At 44.7% G+C, this 26,536-nt stretch overlaps 1 protein-coding gene across 3 annotated transcripts in view; it reads left to right on the top strand.

Annotated features, from left to right (window-relative positions):
• Nucleotides 1-26,536, top strand: part of TANGO2 (transport and golgi organization 2 homolog) — a 166,377-nt gene that overhangs the window by 42,105 nt on the left and 97,736 nt on the right. For all 3 annotated transcript variants that reach the window (XM_063964726.1, XM_063964724.1, XM_063964725.1), the window contains one exon: nucleotides 9,174-9,312. In XM_063964726.1, coding sequence (XP_063820796.1) covers nucleotides 9,257-9,312 — 56 coding nt within the window. In that variant the 5' untranslated portion in view covers nucleotides 9,174-9,256. The remainder of the gene's footprint in view (nucleotides 1-9,173; nucleotides 9,313-26,536) is intronic.

Here is a 26,536-nt window from a genome sequence, read left to right as displayed (position 1 = left end):
TAGATCAGGGGCTGAGAAGGCTGTGCACATGGTTGTTATACTCCTTAAGGCTTAAGCCATACAGTGTTTCCATGTGCTCTGTGGATGAAGACGTTGGTTCTGACGCAGATGTCAAAGTATATCAGGCGTATGTTGTTCTGAAACTGCATGCATCAAAAATATAAGTATTTTCTGCAGTGTTGTATGCATGGAGCAATGCTCCTGCCTCCTATACAGGGGTTAAAGTGTGTGTGTGTGGGGGGGGGGGGTGAGGTAGAACTGAGTTCCACCACCTGTAATGGTAGGGGGAACTAGTTCCACCACCTCCATTGTCCTGCACGGTAATTCCAAGAGAAAAACGTGCCCCATCACCTACATCAATAGATGATACAGGCAGCGCTAGTGTTACTGATGAGCTGCAGCCACCTCCTTCTTACTCAGGTCCTGGTGTCTCCATGGTCCTCCATTTACAGCTCACCCCTCCTGGTACTCACACACGCTGTGTCTGTTGGACAGCATTCAGCCCCTCCTCAGGTCCCAGTGGCTTCCTTTTCTGGCACGGCGTATATTATGTCATGTTGTCACCGCTGCTGAAGTGAAGAGGAGCAGGCTCTGTGCATCTTGAAGACATGATGATAGGGGGCTGGAGGGACAAGAGAGTGGGGAAGCTGTGTTTAAGGGGAACTACTGTGGGAAATATGTATATAAGCAGCACTACTGTTGTCATTATGTGTAAGGGGCTCTACTATTATTGGAATTGTGTATAAGGGGCACTACTGTGGGCATTGTATAGAAGGAGCACTACTGTGTGGCATAACATGTATAGAGGGGTGGTCTTCAGTATGCCGGCTGTCGGGATCCCGGCGCACAGTATACCGGCGCCAGAATTCCGACAGCTGGCATATCGACACTTATTCTCCCTCGTGGGGGTCCACGACCCCCCTGGAGGGAGAATAAAATAGCGTGGCGCAAGGGGCTCATTTGCGCTAGCCACACTGTAGGTAAGCCGGTGGTCGGGCTCCCGGCGCCGGTATGCTGGTCGCCGGGAGCCCGACCGCCGGCATACCATACTACACCCGTATAGAAGGTACCATGGTGTAGTGCAATGTGAATAAAGGGCACTACTAAGTGACATAACCTGAATAAGGGGCATTACTATGTGGTGTAATGTGAATAAGATTGTGCCTCTTTGTGATGTAATGTAAATTGGGGATACTATTCAGTGACCACACTACTTCTTTATGAGATTAATGTTCCTTTATAAAGTATGGTATTTAGGGTACTAATTTACAGTTTACAGGGGGTGCAGAAAACACTAGACCTGGCTCTGCTTAATGTGTGTGTGTGTGTGGGGGGAAGAAGGAGGGGTTTGGTGTTGGGTAAAAGAGTTCCACCACCTCTCCAGGACCACTTTAAGCCCTACTCCTATGTGAATGTTTCAGTGCAGTGGTGGAACTTGTGAGTTGTAGGCCCAAAGCTGTGTTGGCACACGTTACTGCCAATCAATACAGACAGCATCCCGATGTCTAATAATAATCTGTGCCCCTTTAATCAAATAATAATAATAGTAATCTGTGCCTCTTTAAAATTTACGAGCGTTTGATGTCAGCCGTGCTGTTCGTAGGCTCCACAAATGGGTCTGGAGGTAGAGGGTGATCCAGTGGTGGCGGGTCTCTAATCCGAGAATTTGAAGAGGCCACTCTTCCTGCTTGCAGCGCTCGCAATATCACCTCTGCAAGTCCCCAGCAGCCCAGCAACATCCGGAATTGCTGACAGTCTGGACTGTCCAAGGCAGTCGTGAGCGGGTAGCACTGCTGACAGCCATCAGATTGAAAGCTGCTATCACTTTGGATAACCAGTGATCCCTTGGGGACCTGGTGCGACACATCGGTGATTCTTCTGTGTCAGTGCACACTTGTACCTACTTGCGCATGGAGATGCATTTGTTATCTTATGTCAACTCTACATTGCTCACTGTTGCATCAATGCACCCTCTGTAAGCTTTTGCTACATAAGCATGCTTCATTACAACACAGTTCACTCTACTATGTATAGATACAAGTGAAATGCATATGACTTTCGCAGACCCTATGTGTTTTCACATGGAAAATGGAGGGTTTTTGTGCGTAACAATAGGATACCGGCGAAAATGTAAAGAACAGCACAACATTTTGTAGGCTAATTGGATATCCCTAACAGTTGCTTTTGATACATTCTTAAGGTGGGTACACACTGGCCGATATATCGGCCGTTCAAGACGGTATATCGTGGGTCCGTCGGCCAGTGTGTACGGCCGATACGTCTGTGAACTCTGTCGTTCACAGATGTATCGCGTCGGCCCTGCAGCACAGCTGATGCCCAATATATCTACCGATACATTGGCGTGTCGCTATGTGTGTATGGGCGGTCGGCCGACCGCCCGTACACATGCTGCGGCAGCCAGTGGTGATTTTCAGCTGACCAGTTCATGACGTCAGTCCCCAATGGATCGGGCAGAGTGTGTATGCTCAACACACTGCCCGATCGGGTGGTCTTCAGGTTGCCGGCGGCTGGCCTCCCGGCGACCACCAAACCGGCGCCGGAATCCCGACTGCTGGCATACTGACATCTTTTCTCCTTCTTGGGGGTCCATGACCCCCCTGGAGGGAGTATAGATAGCGTGGGGCGCAGCGGGCCACCGTGCCCGCAATGTGGCGAGCGCAGTGAGCCCGAAAGGGGCTCATTTGCGCTCACCCAGCTGTCGGTATGCCGGCAGTTGGGATTCCGGTGCCGGTATGCTGGTCGCCGGGCCCCCGACTGCCGGCAAACCATACTACACCCTGCCCGATCCGCCCATAGATATATCTGCCGATCAATTGATCAGCAGATATATTTACCAGTGTGTACCCACCTTTAGTCCAGTAGTCTTGTTCTCTGAGACAAAGGCATAAACAATATTCAATATTCACATAATATTTATGAAATAGATTATCTTCTCTATCGCAAGGCATCCAAATACAGCTTGTTTATAATAGGATGAATAATGTATTTATTCGCTGCAGATAAAAGTAATATGTCTGTATAAGATCAATACATAGTACATAACTACGTAAATAAATAATATAGACACCTCTTGGACTTAGGGCCACATATATTAAAAGTCATTCTAGTCCACAAAACAGTTAGTGGTCTCAATAATAATTCTGGAATAATACCCAGCAAAAATGATATTTCCAGCTTCTGGACAAATCCCCAAAAGTCTGTCAATTGGCAAAAAAGTCTTTTGATCTGAATGAGTAGTCGACGATGAGTGTTGGTAGAGCTGAACTAATCCAGTGACCTGGTCCAGGTGAGGAGGAGGAAAGATCCAATATGTCCAGAGAGCCCACAAGTGGGGCAACAGCTTGAAGTGTTTTGCTGTAGAAGGGGCCCAGAACTTCCTCAGAAGCACGTCAAGTACCCAAACAATTGGTAGTCCTTATATACCTGAAGGTGAATGCAAACAGAAATTGTTTTTATTGAATTAAAAGTAGTTAGGTTAATTTTATAAGAAAACAATAAGATAATAGAAAAATAGAAACGTTATACAGTGTGACAATGGATTTTCAGGAATACGGTCATTAGGTCGACCACTATTGGTCGACATGCATTAGGTCGAGAGGGTCATTATGTCGACATGGAAAAAGGTCGACATGAGTTTTTCAAATTTTTTGAACTTTTTCATACTTTACGATCCACGTGAACTACAATTGGGAATGGTAACCAGTGCCGAGCGCAGCAGTAGCCTGCGAGGGGACACGGTGCACTAATTGGGGTTCCCTGTCACATTACGTAGAAATCGACACCCAAAAAAGTAAAAAAAAAACCTCATGTCGACCTAATGACCATGTTGAACTAGTGACCCTGTCGACCTAATGACCCATACCCGAATTTTCAAATGCTGAATATCAAAACAATTGCGTTTTATATGGCTAGCATGGCTTTCAACAGAGACCTTAGGGTGGGATTATTTATTGCGTTTTATATCTATATAATATAGATATAAAACGCAATAAATAATCCCACCCTAAGGTCTCTGTTGAAAGCCATGCTAGCCATATTAATAGGCAACCAGCAATATTATACACAACACTAACCAATGCCCTGCTGTGATGTTACTGGCAATAATTAACACGAGCCACACTTATGGAGATGCCTTTGCTTTCAATATGCTTGGTGTCCCCAGTTTATCTAGCTGTGTTCACTTTTTTATCTACCTGTATGTTAAGTGTTTTAATTATTCTAATCCTTAAAGTTTTGATTGAACATTCAGTTACTGACTACAGTATATAAAACGTGGTTCGTTACTTTTCTCTTACGTCCTAGAGGATGCTGGGGTTCCATTTAGTACCATGGGGTATAGACTAGTCCACTAGGAGCCATGGGCACTTTAAGAGTTTAATAGTGTGGGCTGACTCCTCCCTCTATGTCCCTACTGCCAGACTCAGTTTAGAAAATGTGCCCGGAGGAGCCGGTCACAGCTAGAGGAGCTCCTAGGAGTTTTCTTAGTTTTATTGTTTTCTAGAGTTAATTTACAGGAAGGCTGCTGGCTACAGCCTACCTGCTTCGTGGGACTTAGGGGGGGGAGTAGGAACCAACTTAATGGAGAGTTAATGATTCTCTACTCCGCTGACAGGACACTGAGCTCCCGAGGGTACTGATCGCAAGCCCATGAGGCGACCGCTCACTTCCGCAGCACGGCCAGGTGGAGGCGAGACTAAAAAATTCTTCATGCCTAGACCCCTAGGTAAAAGATATTGTTACCCAGGGCTACAGACTGGCATTTCAGGAACTCCCACCTCACAGGTTCTTCAAATCAGATTCTTCAAATCAGGCTTACCAGCTTCGCTGATAGGAAGTGCTATCCTACAGGAAGCCATTCAAAAATTTTTGCAAACAAATGTCATTGTTCCAGTTCCACCTCACCTAAAACACAAGGTTTATTACTCAAACCTGTTTGTGGTACCGAAACCGGACGGTTCGGTAAAACCAATATTAAACCTAAAGTCGTTGATCCCCTACTTGAGGGTATTCAAATTCAAGATGGAGTCTCTGAGAGCAGTAATTTCAGGTCTGGAGGAGGGGGAATTCCTAGTATCCCTGGATAAAAAGGATGCATACCTTCACTTTCCAATCTGGCCGCCTCACCAGGCTTATCTAAAATTTGTGCTGCAGGACTGTCACTATCGGTTCCAGACAATGCCATTTGGCATCTCCACAGCACCGAGGGTGTTTACCAAGGTCATGGCAGAGATGATGATGCTACTCTTCGGCATGCAGGGAGTGAACATAATTCCATAACTGGACGATCTCCTGATAAAAACATCTTCCGGGGAGAGGCTGTTGCAGAGTATTGGTCTCTCAACTCAACTACTCCAGGATCATGGGTGGATCCTGAACCTTCCAAAGTTACATTTGGAGCCGACAAGGAGACTGCCCTTCCTGGGGATGATACTCGACACGGAAGTGCAGAGGTTGTTTCTACCGGTGGAGAAAGCATTGGTGATCCAATCAATGGTCCGGGATGTCTTGAAGCCAGCCCAGGTATCAGTATATCAGTGCATTCACCTTCTGGGGACGATGGTAGTTTCCTACGAGGCTCTGCAGTACGGAGGATTCCATGCAAGGTTCTTCCAGCTGGATCTCCTGGACAAGGGGTCTGGATCACATCTTCACATGCACCAGCAGATACGCCTGTCGCCAAAAGCCAGAACTTCACTCCTTTGGTGGCTGCAGACTTATCACCTTCTCGAGGGCTGCAAGTTTGGGATTCAGAATTGGATCTTTTTATCCACGGATGCAAGTCTCAGAGGTTGGGGGGCAGTCACCCAAGGGGAAAACTTCCAAAGAAAGTGGTAAAGTCTAGAATCCATCCTTCCAATAAACGTTCTGGAACTAAGGGCCATATACAACGCTCTTCTACAAGCGGCACATCTTCTGCGAGATCAAGCCATTCAGGTTCATCGGACAATGTCACTGCAGTGTCCTACATAAACAGGCAGGGCAGAACGAAGAGTAGAGCTGCAATGTCAGAGGTAACCAGAATCCTCCTCTGGGTAGAAAGACACACGGTGGCGCTGTCGGCGATCTTCATTCCGGGAGTAGACATCTAGGAAGTGGACTTCCTCAGCAGACACAATCTCCATCCAGGATAATGGGGCTTCCACCCGGAGGTATTCGCAGAGGTAACAAGCCGATGGGGTGTACCTCAGGTAGACATGATGGCCTCTCGCCTCAACAAGAAGCTTTGGAGGTACTGTTACAGGTCAAGGGATCCACACGCAGTGGCAGTGGACGCCCTGGTAACTCCGTGGGTGTTCCAGTCAGTGTATGTGTTCCCTCCACTTCCACTCATCCCAAGGATTCTCAAACTAATAAAAAGAACAAGAGTTCAGTCGATCCTCATTGCTCCGGACTGGCCAAGAAGGGCTTGGTATGCAGATCTTCTGGAAATACTGCTGGTGGATCCGAGGCCTCTTCCTCTTCACGAGGACCTTCTACAACAGGGGCCGTTCGCCTATCATGACTTACCACTGCTACGTTTGACAGCATGGAGGTTGAACGCCAGATCTTAGCTCGGAAAGACATTCCGAACAAAGTCATTCCTACTCGGATTCAAGCTAGGAAGGGTGTAACGTCTAAGCATTACCGTCAAATCTGGAAAAGGTATGTGTCTTGGTGTGAATCCAATAAGTTTCCTACTGTGGAGTTTCAACTAGGACGGTTTCTCCTCTTTCTGCAAGTAGGTGTGGATGTGGGCCTACGCTTGGGCTCCATAAAGGTCCAGATTTTGGCCTTGTCCATTTTCTTCCAGAAACAATTGGCTGCTCTCCCTGAGGTTCAAACATTCTTGAAAGGAGTTCTGCACATCGAGCCACCCTTTGTGCCTCCTATGGCACCATGGGATCTTAATGTGGTGCTGCAGTTCCTGCAAACGGATTGGTTCGAACCTTACAGGACGTGAACATAAAGTTACTTGGAAGGCGGTCACATTGTTGGCATTGGCATCTGCAAGACGTGTGTCAGAATTAAGGGCATTGTCACACAAGAGCCGCTACTTGATTTTCCATGAGGATAGAGCTGAGCTCAGAACACGTCAGCAGTTTCTTCCAAAGGTTGTGTCGGCTTTTCATATCAACCAACCTATTGTGGTGCCAGTGGCTACGGACACCTCCGTTACATCAAATTCCTTGGATGTTGTGAGGGCTTTGAAGATATATGTGAAGAGAACTTCTCGTCACTGGAAGTCGGACGCACTATTTGTCCTTTATGATCCCAACAAGATTGGGTGTCCTGCTTCTAAGAAGACAATTTCTCGCTGGATCAGGCTTACTATCCAGCATGCTTATTCTATGGCAGGATTGCCGATTCCAAGATCTGTTCAGGCCCACTCTACTCGTAAGGTGGGTTCTTCCTGGGCGGCTGCCCGGGGTGTCTCGGCTTTACAGCCTTGCAGAGCAGCTACTTGGTCAGGGTCAAACACGTTTGCTAAGTTCTACAAGTTTGATACTTTGACCAAATTTAAGGTCCTCAGCGGCCAATCTGTTCTGCAGGAACGTCGGCACTCTCCCTCCTGTACTGGGAGCTTTGGTACATCCCCATGGTACTAAATGGAACCCCAGCATCCTCTAGGACAGGGGTGGCCAATCAGTCAGCGACAAAGAGCCAAGAAAAATCTTTGGGCATGCCAAAGAGCCGACACCATGTGCACGCCAAAGGCACATGTGCAAAAATGGGGCATGGTCTTGTGCCCTCTAGGCCACGGTCATTATAAAATACATTGAAAAAGCCAGATCCAAAATAAAATACATTTAAAAGCAAGATTAACATAATACACTTCAGTTCCTCCATGTGTCACTCCAGCCCCCCATGCCACTGTAGTAGCCCTTCATGTGTCCAGTAGCACCTGCTCCAAACCCGAGGTGGTCCATGCTGAGGTAGCTGTAGTCCCCCTTTGCTTGCCAGTGTGTTCTCACCTAGTATCCGGCTCCCTCAGTCCACATAGTGGCGCTGGCACTGCGTGCCCGGCTGGAGCACTGTGGTTTCTGGATCTTTTGCGGCCACCTGACCTCAAGTGTCAGGGGCCGCATCTGAATGAAGAAAGAGCCGCATGCGGCTCAAGAGCCACTGGTTGGCCACCGCTGCTCTAGGGTATAAGAGAAAATTGGATTTTATATACCTACCAGTAAATCCTTCTCGTAGTCCGTAGAGGATGCTGGGCGCCCGCCCAGTGCTTCGTATTCCTGCATTGTTACTTGGTTAAGTATTGTTGGTTCAGTCGTTGCTGAATCGTTTTCAAGTTGGTTAGCTTGGCTTTCCTTTTGTTGTGTGAGAGCTGGTGTGAATCTCACCACTATCTCTGTATTTCCTTCTCTCGAAATATGTCAGTCTCCTTGGGCACAGTTTCTAGATTGAGTCTGGTAGGAGGGGCATAGAGGGAGTAGCCATCCCACGCTATTAAACTCATAGAGTGCCCATGGCTCCTAGTGGACCCGTCTATACCCCATGGTACTAAATGGAACCCCAGCATCCTCTACGGACTACGAGAAAAGGATTTACCGGTAGGTATATAAAATACTATTTTTACTTGATGCCTACAGTATTTGTGGTTTTTTCATATTTTCGCAAAGTTGCAGCAGTGACAAAATTATCTGACATCGATGAATCAGGCCCACTGTTCATATGTTATATACACCATGATAGCAATGAAAGTAAAAACTATGTGATGGGATTTTTACAGTTGTATATAACAAGTCCGCTTAGTGCACTTCTCTGTTGCTACTGAACATTGGTAGTTCTGCTCTATGCAAAGCAATATATAGAACAAATCTGTGGCAATAACCAACATAATCCATCTATAATTTAGAAATTGCAGTGATCCTATGTCTCCATGGATTTGTTATTATTCACCTACCGGTATTTCTCTTAGAAAAGCACAATATTAAATTCCAATTTAAGTGACACTTGAAGCTGTAAGAATGTGTTTGCGTGATCTAGATAAATGCAGCTCATTAAACAAATGTGCCTTTGGTGTCCTGTTGGTTTTAAAATTGAGTGTTGCTAACGGGAACAGTGTGAAATTTAACTTTTATCTCCAATAGAAAGTGATATTTGCTTAAAAATAAAAAAATATTAAGTATGAAAGAATTTCTTATTTTCTGTTTTTGTTTCTACAGGCGGTAAGGATTCTTCCATGAAATAGCGAGTTCTGTATGCGGTGACACCTGAAATCTTTTCTGCGTCCTTCTAGAAACTCCTCATGTGTATCATTTTTTTCAAATTTGATCCCCGGCCGGTCTCTAAAAACGCTTATAGGTATGTACAGTCCAGCTTTAGGCCTGCACAATGCTTCAGCTTCATAAATAGGTGTGAGTGAACGATGTTTAACATGATATTTATCAGGGTAGTAGCATTGCAGATTATAGGAATAGTACTAGCAGTTCCCGCAGTATTAAGAAGTCCATTATAACTAGTTAATACGTTTTCAGGTTACATACTGTATATAGCTAAATACAAAAAAAAACTCCTTATTTACTGTAAGACAATCATTTGTATATTTTTATATGAATGACCCCTGCTTTTTCTCAAAATATTCTGTTGGGAACACTAGATTGTGCTGTTTTGCTGAATTACATAGTGGTTCTTGAACGTATCATGAATGTTGGCATGAAATGCCTCGATTTCTCTGCATGTCTACTCGCTTTATTGTGTCTATTCAAGCGCTTAATTGCAGACAGGTGTAGGTCTCCACTGGGCCTCCAATTCAGCTTGTACTGGAAAAGGCTCAATAAGAGATGTCTCTTCTAAGCTGAGAGGATTTGGAATACATATCACCTTGTACATTGGGGACCAGTTTATTGTGTGCCAGTGAGTCCGTGCATATGGACAGCCACAATAGGAAGATATTCACAGTGCTTCATCTAGGGCAGATTTTCCCAACATCTGCCATTACAGTCCAGGTTTTAAGGATATCCATGCTTGAGTCCAGATGGTTAAATCAAATTGACGGAGGTACCAATTAAGTCACCTGTGCTAAAGCATGGATATCCTTAAAATCTGGACTGTAGTGGCGGAGTTTGGGAACCTCTGATCTAGGGGACATCTGCCCACTGTTGTAACTGGGAACATTAATCATGTTTGTATTTTGTCTGCAAAAGTAATGCTGCGTCTGATTTAGACCCGGACACAAGTAAAGCATTGGGCACAAGCTCCTGATATTTTGCATATGCGCATGCATTTAAGACGCACTGCTCATACGTCCTGATGGTCATGGCCTGTGGACACAGATCAGAACTGCATGGCGTTACCGGGCTATGACAGTGGGGGGTGGCACGTGTTGGTATATGTGTGTGCTTTGGAGTCTGAATCTGTATACAAAGTGCTACGATGCGGCATCCGTGGCTGTATTTTATTTTTATGCCACGTTCCAATGTGCTTTATATACAGATTCAGCCTTAGTCGCACACAGATATGTGTTACATATCCAATTTGTGCAGACTATTGAAGCAGGTTTATCGCATCACATTGCAATTAAGACACACATTTTAATGAAAAAGACGCTACACAGCTCGGCACTCCTCACTCGCACAAGGCATCTTGCGCATATGAGGACAGGTCTGTAGCTTACAATGGGGGCTGTAATGACTTCCGACACGGCCGGGGCTCCGAGACTCCGGCTGAACTTGTACATTTTTTTAAAACCGCAAACGTTTAAATTGCAAAACCTGGGTGGTTTTGCCTTTTAAACATTTGCTGCTTTAAAAAAAACTTACAAGTTCAGCCGGAGTCTTGGAGCTTCGGCCGTCTTGCAAGCCATTACATCCGGCCCGAGTGGTTTGTTAGCTTCTTCTTCAGAGTCAGGACTCTGATCCAAAAACAACAGTAACTCCATTCTGTACTCTGGTCTGTGGGTTACACCAGCATTCTCTTTTACATTGCCATCAACTACAGTGGAGCATAACCTGTTAGCTTGCTAACCAGACCTGTTTTTAAGTTTAAAATTATTATAATAAACTTGAAGTTGATGCTAGAGATTTGAACGTGACAGAATGAAAGGCAGACTGATAGTCTGATAGATTCCAAGACTTTCCATCCTGCTGAAAAACAACTGTATGTATATATTGCATGCTCTACTTACTGTTTGCAGTGCAAACCATTGTATTAAAAATGGGTGGTCTTCAGTTTGCTGGCTGTCGGGATCCCGGCACACAGTATACCGGTGCCGGAATCCCGATAGCCGGCATACAACACTTTTTCTCCCTCTTGGGGGTCCACGACCCCCCTGGAGGGAGAATACATAGTGTGGTGCGCGCAGCGAACCCGCAAGGGGCTCATTTGCGCTCGCCCAGCTGTCGGTATGCCGGCTGTCGGGAATCCAGCGCCGGAATGCTGATCGCCGGGAGCCCGACCGCCGGCATACACTACTTTACCCTTAAAAATAACCGCTTGTTATTTAACGACTTATTTGCTTTTATCCGTGAACTTAATCCCCCCCCAATATTGTTAAAACACTCCAAAAAATTATCTTGTGTACTTACGATGTGTGCAGTTATATTTATATCAGTGTACTGCTTATGTTTACCAGTGAACTTAGCCACCCTCCCAAAAGAGAATGTGCCCAACACTGTTAAATAAAATAAAAAATCTTGTTGTTCTTACATCATGTGTACAGTTTTATCACATTTTACCTAGCAATCTGCAATATTTAAGGCTTCTAAGCTGATATTTGATTTTTGTGAATTGGAAGGTATCCCCATTCCCTATCTCATGTGTGTGATAATAATGTACTGTTTACCTGTTTCATTTTAAAATCAGACCGTATTATATTTGATGAACCAGTGTATAGGTTAGGATGAGCATTCTAGTACTGGCAGCACTGTCACTAGTAGTTCTACTACTAGTAATTCAATGACTTCTACTAGTGGAAACAACAATTATGTGAGAACAAAAAAGTTTAAGCAACTGATTTGCTCAGTGTCAGGTAAAACATCTCGTGGTGATGTGACTGTCAGTGGAAATGTCATTGAAGATAAATGTACTGATTGGCCAAAAGAAGGAAAATCGCATACCATACATCACCCACATGGACACAGAAAGGCCCAGGCTATGGGTATCCGGATAATAGACAGACAGTGTCTAGTTATAGACACCATGTTAGACAGACATTAGGGCGACGGGGTCAAAAGGCCAACATGAAAATGGTCGGCATTAAAATAGTAGACACAGGTTTGTTTGGTTTTTTTTTTTTACATGTTTTTGGACTTTTTCATACCTTCTCTATCCATGTCGGCATAGAGTTGGTTATAATCCTTGTGGCAAGCCCTAAGCGTGGCAAGCAGATGTCTTTCTACAATTGGGGATCCCAGATGACAAAGCTATCCACACAGACCCCAAAAATGCAAGAAAAAAATGGTATCTACCTTTTTTATGTCAACCATTTTTCATGTAGACCTTTTGACCCTGTTGACCTTTTGTACTGTCTAACATGTGGTGTCTATCTATTGACTGTCTGACTAGACACTGTCTCTCTATTATACCACACCCCAGGCTATGATCTGTTTTTGCTCAACATGGCTCTAGTAGAAACAAGCCTAGGTCAAAAGTGAGTGGCCAAACAGTCATGCATTTCCTGCAACTTCCCAATCACTAGCTCTCGCTCTAAGGGCCTGATTCATATTTGTAAGTAATAGCAAAAAATAAAAACAAGTAACTTTTGTGTCCTGGAATAAACAGTGTTGTCATGCAAGGGGAGCAAATCCTATATAATAAAAGGCAAACGCTGCACCTTACCTCTGTGAATGAGGGGAATTCAATTGTTTTGCGCGATTTAAGCCACTAGATGGCGCCCCATGGGTCCGTTCAAGTGCTCCTCCATTCGCGTGTACACAGCCGCTGGCGCTGACATTACTGGTATGTTGTTCCGTCGTTTTGATGGGCTGGTAACTAATACATTTATAATTTTTCTGTGCAGGGTTAATACTGGCTGCTTTTGCGTGTAGCCCACAGCTTTATTGTTCCAATGCAATGTATGTAGATTTCAGTTTGAACTCACCCCACCCAAATCTAAATCTCTCTGCACGTTACTTCTGCCCCACCTGCAATGCAGCATGGTTTTGCCCTTTTTCCTTTGCCCAAAGTGTATTACTAGTAGTGGGACTGGTGTAATCTCCAAAACAGACTTATCCATAACTGGAAATATTAGCACTGAGGCTGAAGAACAAATTGAGCATTCATAGTAGAATCCAGAGGAGAGTCCAAGGGTGTCCATGAGTGCCGTGTGTCAGACAGGTCTCCTCTTGAAGTTCTGAGCAGCATCCTCCCACAATGTGGGTAGTACTGAGGAATATTCAGAAACAGAGGATAGAAATGGAAATGTTAATTTACAACATGATAATTGCTACTATTGGGTATCTGGCAATGATGATGATGGTAAGGCATGCCCCCATGTTTGTCAAGCCATCTGCAGCCTTCTGACACCAAAATAAATTGCTGTAGGAATGTTAACCAACTACTAGGCATCTCCTCACTAATACTTATATTGCAGCATAATCATGTAATGAAATCGCATGCAGTAAGCGGTCCAATAACTGCAGCATGGTTGCTTTTCACATGCGATCTTCACCAACACCCTCATCATTGGCCTTCTCTGGAACAGTATTAAGTAATCCTGTATCATTGGGTCAAATGCTGTCTGTCTTCTAGGCTGTCTGTAATCCTTTATTCCCAAGAAGAATCTCTGGGTGCTAGGGCAACTACTGTTGGTGGTAGATTATCATCTGAGAAGGGGAAGTAGAGTAAACATAGTTTCCATTAATTGTCTGTCAAACAATCATTTGAAAGGGGAAGTAAGTAGGACAGCCATCATCCTGTTGCACATTGGATCACCGAAACCATGCCACCCATGTTGGCACTTACACTGCATTCAATATCTGCAATAAATGCAGCAGGTTTCTGCTGATTAATAGAGGTCATGTGGCAATGCTACCAAATTCCATCACATTTCAGTTTCTCTCCAACAGCAATCCCACAGCTGTACACGGTAATCAAATCATTGCTTCCCTTGAGAAGAATATTGTATTCACCTAACTATATGTGGACAAGTGGCATTGGTCAAACAGAAGTCTACATGTCTGTGACCGCCTACTGGATAAATGTATCCCACTCGGCAGTGCCAGCAGTAGCCGCATTATCATCTTCATCATCATTATTTCTCTAACGTCCTAGAGGATGCTGGGACTTCGTAAGGACCATGGGGATAGACGGGCTCCGCAGGAGACATGGGCACTTTAAGAAAGACTTTGGATCTGGGTGTGCACTGGCTCCTCCCTCTATGCCCCTGCTCCAGACCTCAGTTTGATACTGTGCCCAGTGGAGACTGGGTGCTTTCAGGGAGCTATCCTGAGTTTCCTGTAAAAGAAAGTATTTTAGTTAAGTTTTTTATTTTCAGGGAGCCTGCTGGCAACAGGCTCCCTGCATCAAGGGTCTGAGGAGAGAGAAACAGACCCACTTCTCTGAGTTTCAGGGCTCTGTTTCTTAGGCTACTGGACACCATTAGCTCCAGAGGGATTGGTACGCAGGTCTCACCCTCGCCGTCCGTCCCAGAGCCGCGCCGCCGTCCTCCTTGCAGAGCCGGAAGATAGAAGCCAGGTGAGTATGTGAGGAAAAGACTTCAGAGGCGGCAGAAGACACCTTGATCTTCATAGAGGTAACGCACAGCAGTGAAGCTGTGCGCCATTGCTCCCATTCATCTCACACACATCGGTCACTGTAAGGGTGCAGGGCGCAGGGGGGGGGGGCGCCCTGGGCAGCAATAAAAACCTCCTGTGGCAAATACACACATATACATGTACAGCTGGGCACTGTACATGTATAAAAAGAGCCTCAGCACTCACCAGCGCCATTTTCCTCCACAGCACCGCTGAGAGGAAGGTCCCCGGACTCTCCCCTGCTTGAAACACGGTGAAAGAGGGTTTAAAAGTAGAGGGGGGGGGGGCACATAATTGGCGCATATACATGCTACAAAAGCGCTACTGGGTAAACATTCTGTGTTTTTTCCTGGGTCATATAGCGCTGGGGTGTGTGCTGGCATACTCTCTCTCTGTCTCTCCAAAGGGCCTGGTGGGGAACCTGTCTTAAGAAAAGAGCTTCCCTGTGTGTGTGTGTGGTGTGTCGGTACGCGTGTGTCGACATGTCTGAGGTTGAAGGCTCACCTAAGGAGGAGGGGGAGTGTATGAATGTTAGGTCTCCGTTGGCAGCGCCGACACCTGACTGGATGGATATGTGGAATGTTTTAAGTGCTAATGTTAATTTATTGCACAAAAGAATAGACAAAGCTGAAGCTAGGGTACAGTCAGGGAGTCAACCCATGTCTGTCCCAATGTCGCCGGGCCTTCGGGGTCTCAGAAGCGCCCACTATCCCAAATAGTTAACACAGATACCGACACGGATTCAGACTCCAGTGTCGACTACGATGATGCAAAAGTGCAGCCAAAGGTGGCTAAATGTATTCGATATATGATTATCGCAATTAAAGATGTTTTGCATATCACTGAGGAACCCCCTGTCCCTGACACGAGGGTACACATGTATAAGGGAAAGAAACCTGAGGTCACCTTTCCCTCTTCACATGAGCTGAACGAATTATGCGAAAAAGCGTGGGAAACTCCAGACAAAAAACTGCAGATTCCCAAAAGGATTCTAATAGCGTATCCTTTCCCGTCACAGGACAGAATACGGTGGGAATCCTCCCCTAGGGTAGACAAAGCTTTGACATGCTTATCAAAAAAGATAGCGCTCCCATCCCAAGATACGGCTACCCTTAAGGATCCTGCTGACCGCAAGCAGGAGGTTACCTTGAAGTCCATTTACACACATTCTGGTACGTTACTCAGACCGGCAATTGCGTCGGCCTGGGTTTGTAGTGCTGTAGCAGCATGGACAGATTTCTTATCAGCGGATATTGAGACCCTTGATAAGGATACCATTTTAATGACCCTAGGGCATATAAAAGATGCTGTCTTATATATGAGGGATGCTCAAAGACACATTAGTTTACTGGGTTCCAGAATAAACGCTATGTCTTTCTGCTAGGCGAGTCTTATGGACCCGACAGTGGACGGGTGATGCCGACTCAAAGAGGCATATGGAGTTTTTGCCTTACAAGGGTGAGGAATTGTTTGGAGAAGGCCTCTCGGACCTCGTCTCCACAGCTACGGCAGGTAAATCGAATTTTTTGCCTTATATTCCCTCACAATCTAAGAAAGCGCCTCATTATCAAATGCAGTCCTTTCGTTCAAATAAAAGCAAAAGAGTACGTGGATTGTCCTTTCTTGCCTGGGGTAAGGGCAGAGGAAAAAAGCTGCACAGCTAGTTCCCAGGAACAGAAGTCCTCCCCGGCCTCTGCAAAATCCACCGCATGACGCTGGGGCTCCCCTGAGGGAGTCCGCTACAGTGGGGGCACGTCTTCGACTTTTCAGCCACATCTGGGTTCACTCACGGGTGGATCCCTGGGCAATAGAAATTGTTTCCCAGGGATGCAAGCTGGAATTCGAAGAGGTGCCTCCTCACCGGTTTTTCAAATCGGCGCTACCAACTTCTCCCCTGGAAAGGGAGATAGTGTTAAATGCGATTCACAAATTGTGTCTTCAACAAGTGGTGGCCGAGGTTCCCCTGCTTCAGAGAGGGAAGGGGTACTACTCCACTCTGTTTGTGGTCCCGAAACCGGACGGTTCGGTCAGACCCATTTTGAATTTAAAATCCCTGAACCTTTACTTAAAACGGTTCAAGTTCAAGATGGAATCGCTCAGAGCGGTCATCGCCGGCCTGGAAGGGGGGGATTTTATGGTATCTCTGGACATAGAGGATGCATACCTGCATGTTCCCATATATACTCCTCATCAGGCGTACCTGAGATTTGCGGTACAGGATTGTCATTACCAATTTCAGACGTTGCCGTTTGGGCTTTCCACGGCCCCGAGAATTTTCACTAAGTTAATGGCGGAAATGATGGTGCTCCTGCGCAAGCAGGGTGTCACAATTATCCCGTACTTGGACGATCTCCTCATAAAAGCGAGATCACGGGAGAAGTTGCAGAACAGCGTATCCCTTTCACTGAAGGTGTTACAGCAACACGGCTGGATTCTCAATATTCCAAAGTCGCAGCTGAATGCTACGACTCGCCTGCCCTTCTTGGGCATGATTCTGGACACAGACCAGAAAAGGGTTTTTCTTCTGATAGAAAAAGCGCAGGAACAAATGACTCTAGTCAAGAACATGTTGAAGCCGAAACAAGTGTCAGTACATCATTGCACTCAAGTCCTGGGAAAAATGGTGGCGACATACGAAGCCATTCCCTTCGGCAGGTTCCATGCAAGGACTTTCCAATGGGACCTATTGGTCAAATGGTCCGGGTCACATCTGCACATGCATCAGCGGATCACCCTGTCCCCCAGGGCCAGGGTATCTCTCCTGTGGTGGCTGCAGAGTGCTCACGTTCTAGAGGGCCCCAGGTTCGGCATTCGGGATTGGATCCTGGTGACCACGGACGCGAACCTCCGAGGTTGGGGAGCAGTCACACAGGGAAGAAATTTCCAAGGCCTTTGGTCAAGTCAAGAGACTTGTCTTCACATCAACATCCTGGAACTAAGGGCCATGTACAACGCCCTGCGTCAAGCGGAGACCTTACTTCGCGACCGACCAGTTCTGATCCAGCCAGTCAACGTCACCACAGTAGCTCATGTAAACCGCCAAGGCGGCACAAGGAGCAGAGTGGCGATGGCGGAAGCCACCAGAATTCTTCGCTGGGCGGAGAATCGTGTAAGCGCACTGTCAGCAGTGTTCATTCCGGAAGTGGACAACTGGGAAGCAGACTTCCTCAGCAGACACGACCTGCGTCCGGGAGAGTGGGGACTTCATCAGGAAGTCTTCGCACAGATTGCAAGTCGGTGGGGTCTGCCTCAAATAGACATGATGGCGTCCCGTCTCAACAAAAAGCTACAAAGGTATTGCGCCAGGTCAAGAGACCCTCAGGCTGTAGCTGTGGACGTGGGTGTTCCAGTCGGTCTATGTATTTCCTCCTCTTCCTCTCATACCCAAGGTGTTGAGAATAATAAGAAAAAGAGGAGCGAGAACAATACTCATTGTTCCAGATTGGCCACGAAGGACCTGGTATCCGGATCTGCCGGAAATGCTCACAGAAGATCCGTGGCCTCTTCCTCTAAGACAGGACCTGTTGCAACAGGGTCCCTGTCTGTTCCAAGACTTACCGCGGCTGCGTTTGACAGCATGGCGGTTGAACGCCGGATCCTAGTGGAAAAAGGTATTCCGGATGAGGTCATTCCTACGCTAATAAAGGCTAGGAAGGACGTGATGTCTAAACATTATCACTGAATATGGAGAAAATATGTTTTTTGGTGGGAGGCCAGGAATGCTCCTACGGAAGAATTCCATCTAGGCCAGTTACTTCACTTACTACAAACTGGAGTTAATTTGGGCCTAAAATTAGGCTCCATTAAAGTTCAGATTTCGGCCTTATCCATTTTCTTTCAAAAGAATTTGGCCTCTCTACCTGAAGTACAGACTTTTGTGAAGGGAGTACTGCATATTCAGCCTCCTTTTGTACCTCCGGTGGCGCCTTGGGACCTTAACGTGGTGTTAAGTTTTCTTAAGTCACATTGGTTTGAACCACTTAAAACAGTGGAGTTGAAATATCTCACTTGGAAGGTGGTCATGTTGTTAGCCTTGGCTTCGGCTAGGTGAGTTTCGGAATTAGCGGCTTTATCACATAAAAGCCCCTATCTGGTTTTCCATATGGATAGAGCGGAATTGCGGACCCGTCCTCAATTCCTACCTAAGGTGGTCTCATCCTTTCATATGAACCAACCTATTGTCATGCCTGTGGCTACACGTGACTTGGAGGATTCCGAGTCCCTTGATGTGGTCAGGGCTTTGAAGATTTACGTGGCCAGAACGGCTAGGATCAGAAAAACAGAAGCACTGTTTGTCCTGTATGCAGCCAACAAGGTTGGCGGCCCTGCTTCGAAGCAGACTATTGCTCGCTGGATCTGTATTACGATTCAGCAGGCGCATTCTACGGCAGGATTGCCGTTACCAAAATCGGTTAAGGCCCATTCCACTAGGAATGTGGGCTCGTCTTGGGCGGCTGCCCGAGGGGTCTCGGCACTACAGCTGTGCCGAGCTGCTACTGGGTCGGGGTCAAACACCTTTGCAAATTTCTATAAGTTTGATACCCTGGCTGAGGAGGACCTCCTGTTTGCTCAATCGGTGCTGCAGAGTCATCCGCACTCTCCCGCCCGTTTGGGAGCTTTGGTATAATCCCCATGGTCCTTACGGAGTCCCAGCATCCTCTAGGACGTTAGAGAAAATAAGATTTTAAACCTACCGGTAAATCTTTTTCTCGTAGTCCGTAGAGGATGCTGGGCGCCCGTCCCAAGTGCGTACTACTTCTGCAAGACTTGTATATAGTTATTGCTTTCATAAGGGTTATGTTATAGTTTCGTCGATTTTGGACCGATGTTATGATGTTTTTTCATACTGTTAACTAGATAGTATATCACAGGTTATACGGTGTGATTGGTGTGGCTGGTATGAATCTTGCCCTTAGATTAATAAAAATCCTTTCCTCGTACTGTCCATCTCCTCTGGGCACAGTTTCTCTAACTGAGGTCTGGAGGAGGGGCATAGAGGGAGGAGCCAGTGCACACCCAGATCCAAAGTCTTTCTTAAAGTGCCCATGTCTCCTGCGGAGCCCGTCTATCCCCATGGTCCTTACGGAGTCTCAGCATCCTCTACGGACTACGAGAAAAAGATTTACCGGTAGGTTTAAAATCTTATTTTTCTTTGTCGGCAAAGTAGTGCTAGCGCATGCTACATTATGTACTGCTGGCTTCACAAAGATACATACCAATGTAAACTTGTTTTATAAACTACGTAATGTTATATTCAAATTGCTTACCCCACTAAAACTCTCCTCTAAGGTTCACATATCTAATATCAGAGCCAACATTGTGCAATTTGAAACACTAAGCTTTGCCAGTATAATACATTTGGTAGTTCAGAATTTGCTCAAAATGAGAGGTCTGTGCAGGAGATGCTCTCCGTTTACAGTAAAATTGTGGGGCATGTTCAGCATTCTGCATTGATTTTGTAGAGAATTGTTCTATCCGCAAAAAAAACATGACCTGCTATATCAACTAAAACATCTCTTTTGTGTGAGAGGCCGCTGCCATGATGTGCGGCAGCATTTGAATTCTCCCCACTGTCTAATCTCCCCTGTCACAGTGAGACATAAGTAGCGCCAAAGATTGTTTTCAGAAGTTAGGAGTGGCATTTTTAAATCCAGTAAATACGGGAGGGGGATGCGGTAATCTTACCAGCGATTGGGATCCAGGCGGTCAGCATGCCAGCACACGGAATGCCGACCCACAGGCTCTATTCCCACATAAAGAGTGGGAATAGAACCTGTGACGAGCGCACTGAGCCCGCAAGGGTCTTTGTTGCGCTCGCCCCGCTGTAATTCTGCTGCCGGGATTCCGAGGTCGGTATGCTGACCACTGGGATCCCAGCAGCCTGTACCGCATACCCAAGGCACGGGAGGGACTAGGGAGAGACCCTCATAAAAATACTGTTGTTAAAGATGGGATTTAATTAACTTGGAAAACTGCATTAACGTTTTATTTTGGATAGTATATTGGCACTAGAAGATCTAATCTCTTTCTGCATCTCCATGTGCCCTCTATGTACTCCAAGTCACCATAGACGTATCAGAAAATTAACTAGACATGATTAAGCAGAATAGCACAGAGAGCAGTTCATGCTACTGAATTAATTTCCACTGATGTGGGTGAGAAAAAGCGTACATTGAGGCTAATGCGCCATAACTTTCACCATAGATGGATGAAGCTACCTAAAGGTTACTGCTAAAGTAGATTAGAAATTATAGCATGTAGGGTTCTGTTTTTGGACATTTAGCCCTTTATCATTAAAATTAAATGTGTAAAGGATGAAACATGCCTAGGATGCTAGGGGTGAGAGCTTCTGTGCACCAAATGTATGCAGGTAAGGTCAAAAAAATAAACAAAAACTATACATTTTACTGTTCTACAAGTTGTATGAAGCTTAAGATGGGGTAACCTCAGTAGTATTTCTGGCTGATGTACTTCCATCGACAAAATTGTGCATACTTTTACCCCACAATAGCGCAGCAGTGGGATGTGATCATGTAAGTAAAGCTGAATTGCCCTATTCGTACACAATTGTAGAGATTATAGTTATAGTAAGACATATTGCAGTATTGTTATTATGAAGTTTTAAGTCTACCCCACACAGATCAAAAGAATGTTAATGGCACTCTGGAGAGGAGGTTTGGTGTAGTTCATTAGAATGTACTGTATATCTCTCAGGACATCTCTGAGGAAATCCAATTAACTGAACAGGGATTCATAAACAAGGCCTAGTTTCTGTGGCCGCATCTAGATTACTTGGTCCTGTGAAGCTGGTACGGAACTCATCAGGGATACGTAGGAACATACAGACAGTAGTCTACCAAAAGGTGACTTCAGATCGCAGAGAACAAAGACAAAACCATATTTATCTGTTTTTGATGTAATATTAATATTTCTATAACAGCTAGGAGCTTACAAAATCATAAAAAAATATCTGAAGTCTATTTGCAAGTTAGGTGAGCTTATGGTTATGCTATAACTAGTATTAATTGCTAGAAGCAGGGTTGGAACAAACTGTGTGTAGTTTGTGTTGCTGAGCCTGCGCAATTGTGATAGTGTTTGGGGCCTTTTAGCCCTCTGCCGTTACGTAGCGCAGCATTTCGTATGCAGATACAGCAGCGGTTGCAGAATATAGACATGTCACATATCATTTTAATCAGCAAAAGCTGCTTGTGTATCCTATTTACATTGTTTTGTGAATAAGACACATTATAATGGAAAAAGTTGGAAGAAAAGACACCTTGCACTACCAAGTCACGGCATGGCGTGTCTAGAAGGGTTGTTTAACGTGCTGGGAGGCTAGATGTAAGTGGACACATCTGTAGTATGGCAGAGCAATATAATATCAGTGTGAGTATTCTATCCGGCTCTATCTTCCCTGCATCAGGACATGGAGATCCGTGTGATCGCGGTCCTGACGCTAGTGTGATATGATCAAGGTGATTAGAGTGCAAACATCAGGGATATGTACCGGGGTCTCTGACATATAATTATACAAATGTGATATGTATTTTAGGCCAAATTTATCCTCTTAAGTTCAATTGTAAATGAGCCCTATGTTATGCAAGTTAAGAAAATTTAACAGAATACGTTATTTCCCAAGTTTATAAAAATTCTCGATTTACAATATAATATATCTAAAATTCTTCCAAGATGTGGAAAATGTGATCATTATATTTTTTGAATACAGTAATGTACGTAAGACAAAGAGACTTCTAGCTGTAGTTTTTTAAATTTGTGATAATTTTACTTGGAATAAAAAAATAAATAAACCTTAATTGAGATTAAGTCCATAACGTATTAAAGATAACACAAGTCAGGTCAATGGTTTAGGTAGTTCATTATTTACAGCTACTCAGAGCCTCATGCATAATGATTTTCTTATAATTACTTTTAGAATAATGGGGAATGGCAGATAAGGGAAAATTATCTGATAACAAGCGAATCCTTTCAGTGATGGTAAAAAAAAAAAGAAATTGCTGAGGAACATGGGCCATCACATAAAGCGCTTCATTTGGCCTTTAGTCACTTGTTTTTTCTGCATGCATTGTCTGCCAGTCTCACATTTCCCTTACTAGCTGTTAGGAGATTAGCAATGGCTGTAATTTCCCAAAGATGTAACAAATCAGTTTTTACATTGTGCAGATGGTTTGGTTTGGACTGTCATGTGACAGTCTCGTGTTTTGTGCACATTGACTTTACCTGTATCAAAGTAAGTTTCAATGGTCATGTTTAAAGTGCACCCTTCATATACTGAATGGAGGTTGCCATATTGTGGCTAAACCATTATTGTGGAAAATATAATCTTTCCATCCAGTTGAAACTAGTGGTAACTTTGGTATCCTGTAGTCATTACTTGCAATTTCAAAGCCTATTTGGTTCCTTCTGTTAATGTCTCACACTAGGGCATGTGGTTTCAGGGATCCGGAGGTCTTGGATTAGGTTTGCACCCTGGAATGCCCAAGACGACATCCCATACTTGCGATAGGGAGACCCATCTTTATAGTGTATACAGAACAAATATAGCACCAATGCTGTTTTAAACTTGATGCGGACACCTACTTCCCAAAATGTTGCGACTAATAAACCAACATTTTACAGATGATTTGGCCTGTCCTATAGTTTTAGATGTTTGAAGTCAAATTTCCAAAGTCATACATGGCAAGACGGGTTTTCCATCTCCCTGGACCCTAATGTGTACAATTAAAATGCCATACTGATGGTATAAGCCAGTCTAGGAACATTGAAACCTGTTCCATCAAAGAGGTATGCTCTATGCTGGCTCTATGAGTCCACAAAATATACACAATAGATCAGATTCTGGTGTACCTTCCTCCTCTGCCTTTTCCCATTGGTTTTAATATATGTTGTGGCTGGTAGACCAACCTTGTCACACACTTGTAACCAGGGTCTCATCCGCATGTCACTTAAAAGCATATAATGCTTGTTGTATACAGTGGCGGATCTAGACTTAACTTTTAGGGGGGGCGGTTTAAGAATTATGACTCCTCCCCCTAATCATAGCCCCTCCCACTTAGTAATGCCCTTCCTGTTCGCTTCTAAATTTCCTATTGTTGCCATTGCTAATAAAATGTTGCCAGTTAGTGGAGAGAACCCTGCGCACTGGTGATAGAGACTGGCGAATCGCCATTCCTTCCATCAGGGGTGGTAGAGGCTAAAGACAGTAGGGCAATTTAAACATGCATGGGATAGACATAAGGATATACTTACAAAGAAATAAGGATCAGATAAGGTTAGAGATAAAAAATAATGTAAAAAAAAAAAGGGGGCAGACTAGATGGGCCAAGTGGTTCTTATCTGCCGACAAATTCTGTTTCTACAGCACACAGAATGAGCCGAAATTCACATTATAGCACACTGTATGAGCTGAAATTCACATTGTAGCACACAGTATGATCCAAAATTCACATTATAGCACACTGTATGAGCCGAAATTCACATTATAGCACGCAGAATGAGCCAAAATTCACGTTATAGCACGCAGAATGAGCCAAAATTCACATTATAGCACACTGAATGAGCCGAAATTCACATTATAGCACACTGTATGAGCCGAAATTCACATTATAGCACGCAGAATGAGCCAAAATTCACGTTATAGCACGCAGAATGAGCCGAAATTCACATCATAGCACACTGAATGAGCCGAAATGCAAATCATAGCACACTGAATGAGCCGAAATGCACATCATAGCACGCAGAATGAGCCGAAATGCACATTATAGCACGCAGAATGAGCCAAAATTCACGTTCTAGCACACTGAATGAGCCGAAATGCACATCATAGCACACTGAATGAGCCGAAATGCACATCATAGCACGCAGAATGAGCCGAAATTCACATTATAGCACACTGAATGAGCCGAAATTCACATTATAGCACACTGAATGAGCCGAAATTCACATTATAGCACACTGAATGAGCCGAAATTCACATTATAGCACACTGAATGAGCCGAAATTCACATTATAGCACACTGAATGAGCCGAAAATCACATTACAGCACATTGAATGAGCCAAAATAATGCAGGGACATATACACTTTAGTTAGGAGAAGAGGGGGGAGACATAGAACACAGGCACTTTAGCTAGGAGCGGAGGGGGGAGACATGGAACACAGAGGAGGCACACACACACACACACACTTACTTTAGTTTGGAGGGTAGGAGACATGGCATACACTGACAGTGACACCTGCTGCAGCCAGCAGCATGAGGAGTCGGATGGAGGCCGGGTCCCGCCGCGGCGTTGGGAACGAGGTGGAGAGCGGTGCAGCGCGGCGGGGGACGGGGAGAGAGAGAGAGAGAGAGAGCGCGTCCTGACGCGCGTACAGGAAGGAGGGGGCATGGTCAGAACAGAGGCCGCTCAGCCGCTGTATGCGCGTCAGGACGCTCTCTCTCTCCCCTTCCCCCGCCGCGCTGCACCGCTCTCCACCGCTCTCCACCTCGTTCCCAACGCCGCTGCGGGACCCGGCCTCCATCCCAGTGCCGGTATGTGTAGGGGGGGCGTTCGCCCTAATCGCCCCCGCTAAATCCGCCACTGGTTGTATACCATTGGATCCCTAGATTTGAGGCAGCTGTATATGTACCGATGTCAAGAGTTGCTATTTTTTTTTTACTCAACGTGATTTATGTTTAGATCAGTGATGGGCAACCAGATAAACTTCAGGGGCTGGGTAGGAAGGCTACACATTAACTTTAATCCATGTGACTAGTTAAAACAATAGGTTTAAGGGGGGTAACTAATTACCTGGTGGGTAATTTATTATATCCCTGGTTGCTATCCAATTAGCCCCAATAAGCGGCTAATCAGGGATTTTGTTTCACCTGCAGAGCAGATGAGAAAAAAAACCTAAACAGTTCTGTTTTCGTGCAAAAATGTGGCTGCGGATGCGAAAACACACAGGTTTCACTGAACCTGTGTGTTTTAGTGAGAAAATGTATTTATTTATTTATTTATTTATTTATGTATTTTTACGGGCAATCCTAATTGGATAGCCTGTAGGAAAAAATAATAAAAAAAATCTGTGAAACATCTGGAAAAATTGTGACAAAACTGACATTTTTTTGCACGTGATGTTTCATTGTGCCTAATTGGATACCCCCCTAGGAAGAAACAACTTTCTGGCATAAAATGTCAGCAAGTATCTTGAATCAGTGCTACAAACAAATCAGGCAATGAAGCAGGAAGTACAGTAGCTGGGGTCTCTCGACCCACCTTTTGCCTTTCACTGGTTTAGATCCTATTTCTTTAGAAATAAATTTTTTGGGTCCATGTGAGACAATGGTTAAAAAATTAATGACCGAATAAACCTGTGCCCAACTTTATTGACAGTTAAACTTGTGATCAATTATTTTCTCTGTGTCTACATGTTATTGTATTGATGAAGATGTGTAGTTCACAATATGTAGTATTACTCAATTAGAAAGTAGTAACAAGTGCTGAAAAAATGATGGCTTATTGCATACGGGTCCAGTGTTAATAATTGAAGGTTTACAAATCAATATTTGCAAAGCAACCTGGGGCTATTACTGAATAATAGAATTGATTGTCATCCTAATCATGCATTAAGGTTAATCAGCCATCGAAAAAACTTGTAAACATCTTTCGCTTTGCTACATTTTATTTTCTTGTCACCTTTTTTTTATTGAAATTATCTTAATACAGATATAAAACAAAATATATATAATACAATTAAAAGAATTACCTTTTAATGATTGCACATAATAAAAAAAAGGTGTTAACAGCTACAGTATATTGCTCCCAAAAAAAGGGA

This window comes from Pseudophryne corroboree, chromosome 1, assembly GCF_028390025.1.
Source record: "Pseudophryne corroboree isolate aPseCor3 chromosome 1, aPseCor3.hap2, whole genome shotgun sequence".
Classification (NCBI taxonomy): Eukaryota; Metazoa; Chordata; class Amphibia; order Anura; family Myobatrachidae; genus Pseudophryne; species Pseudophryne corroboree.
The sequence above is the reverse complement of the archived record's forward strand: the minus strand, read 5'-3'. Positions and strand labels throughout refer to the sequence as shown.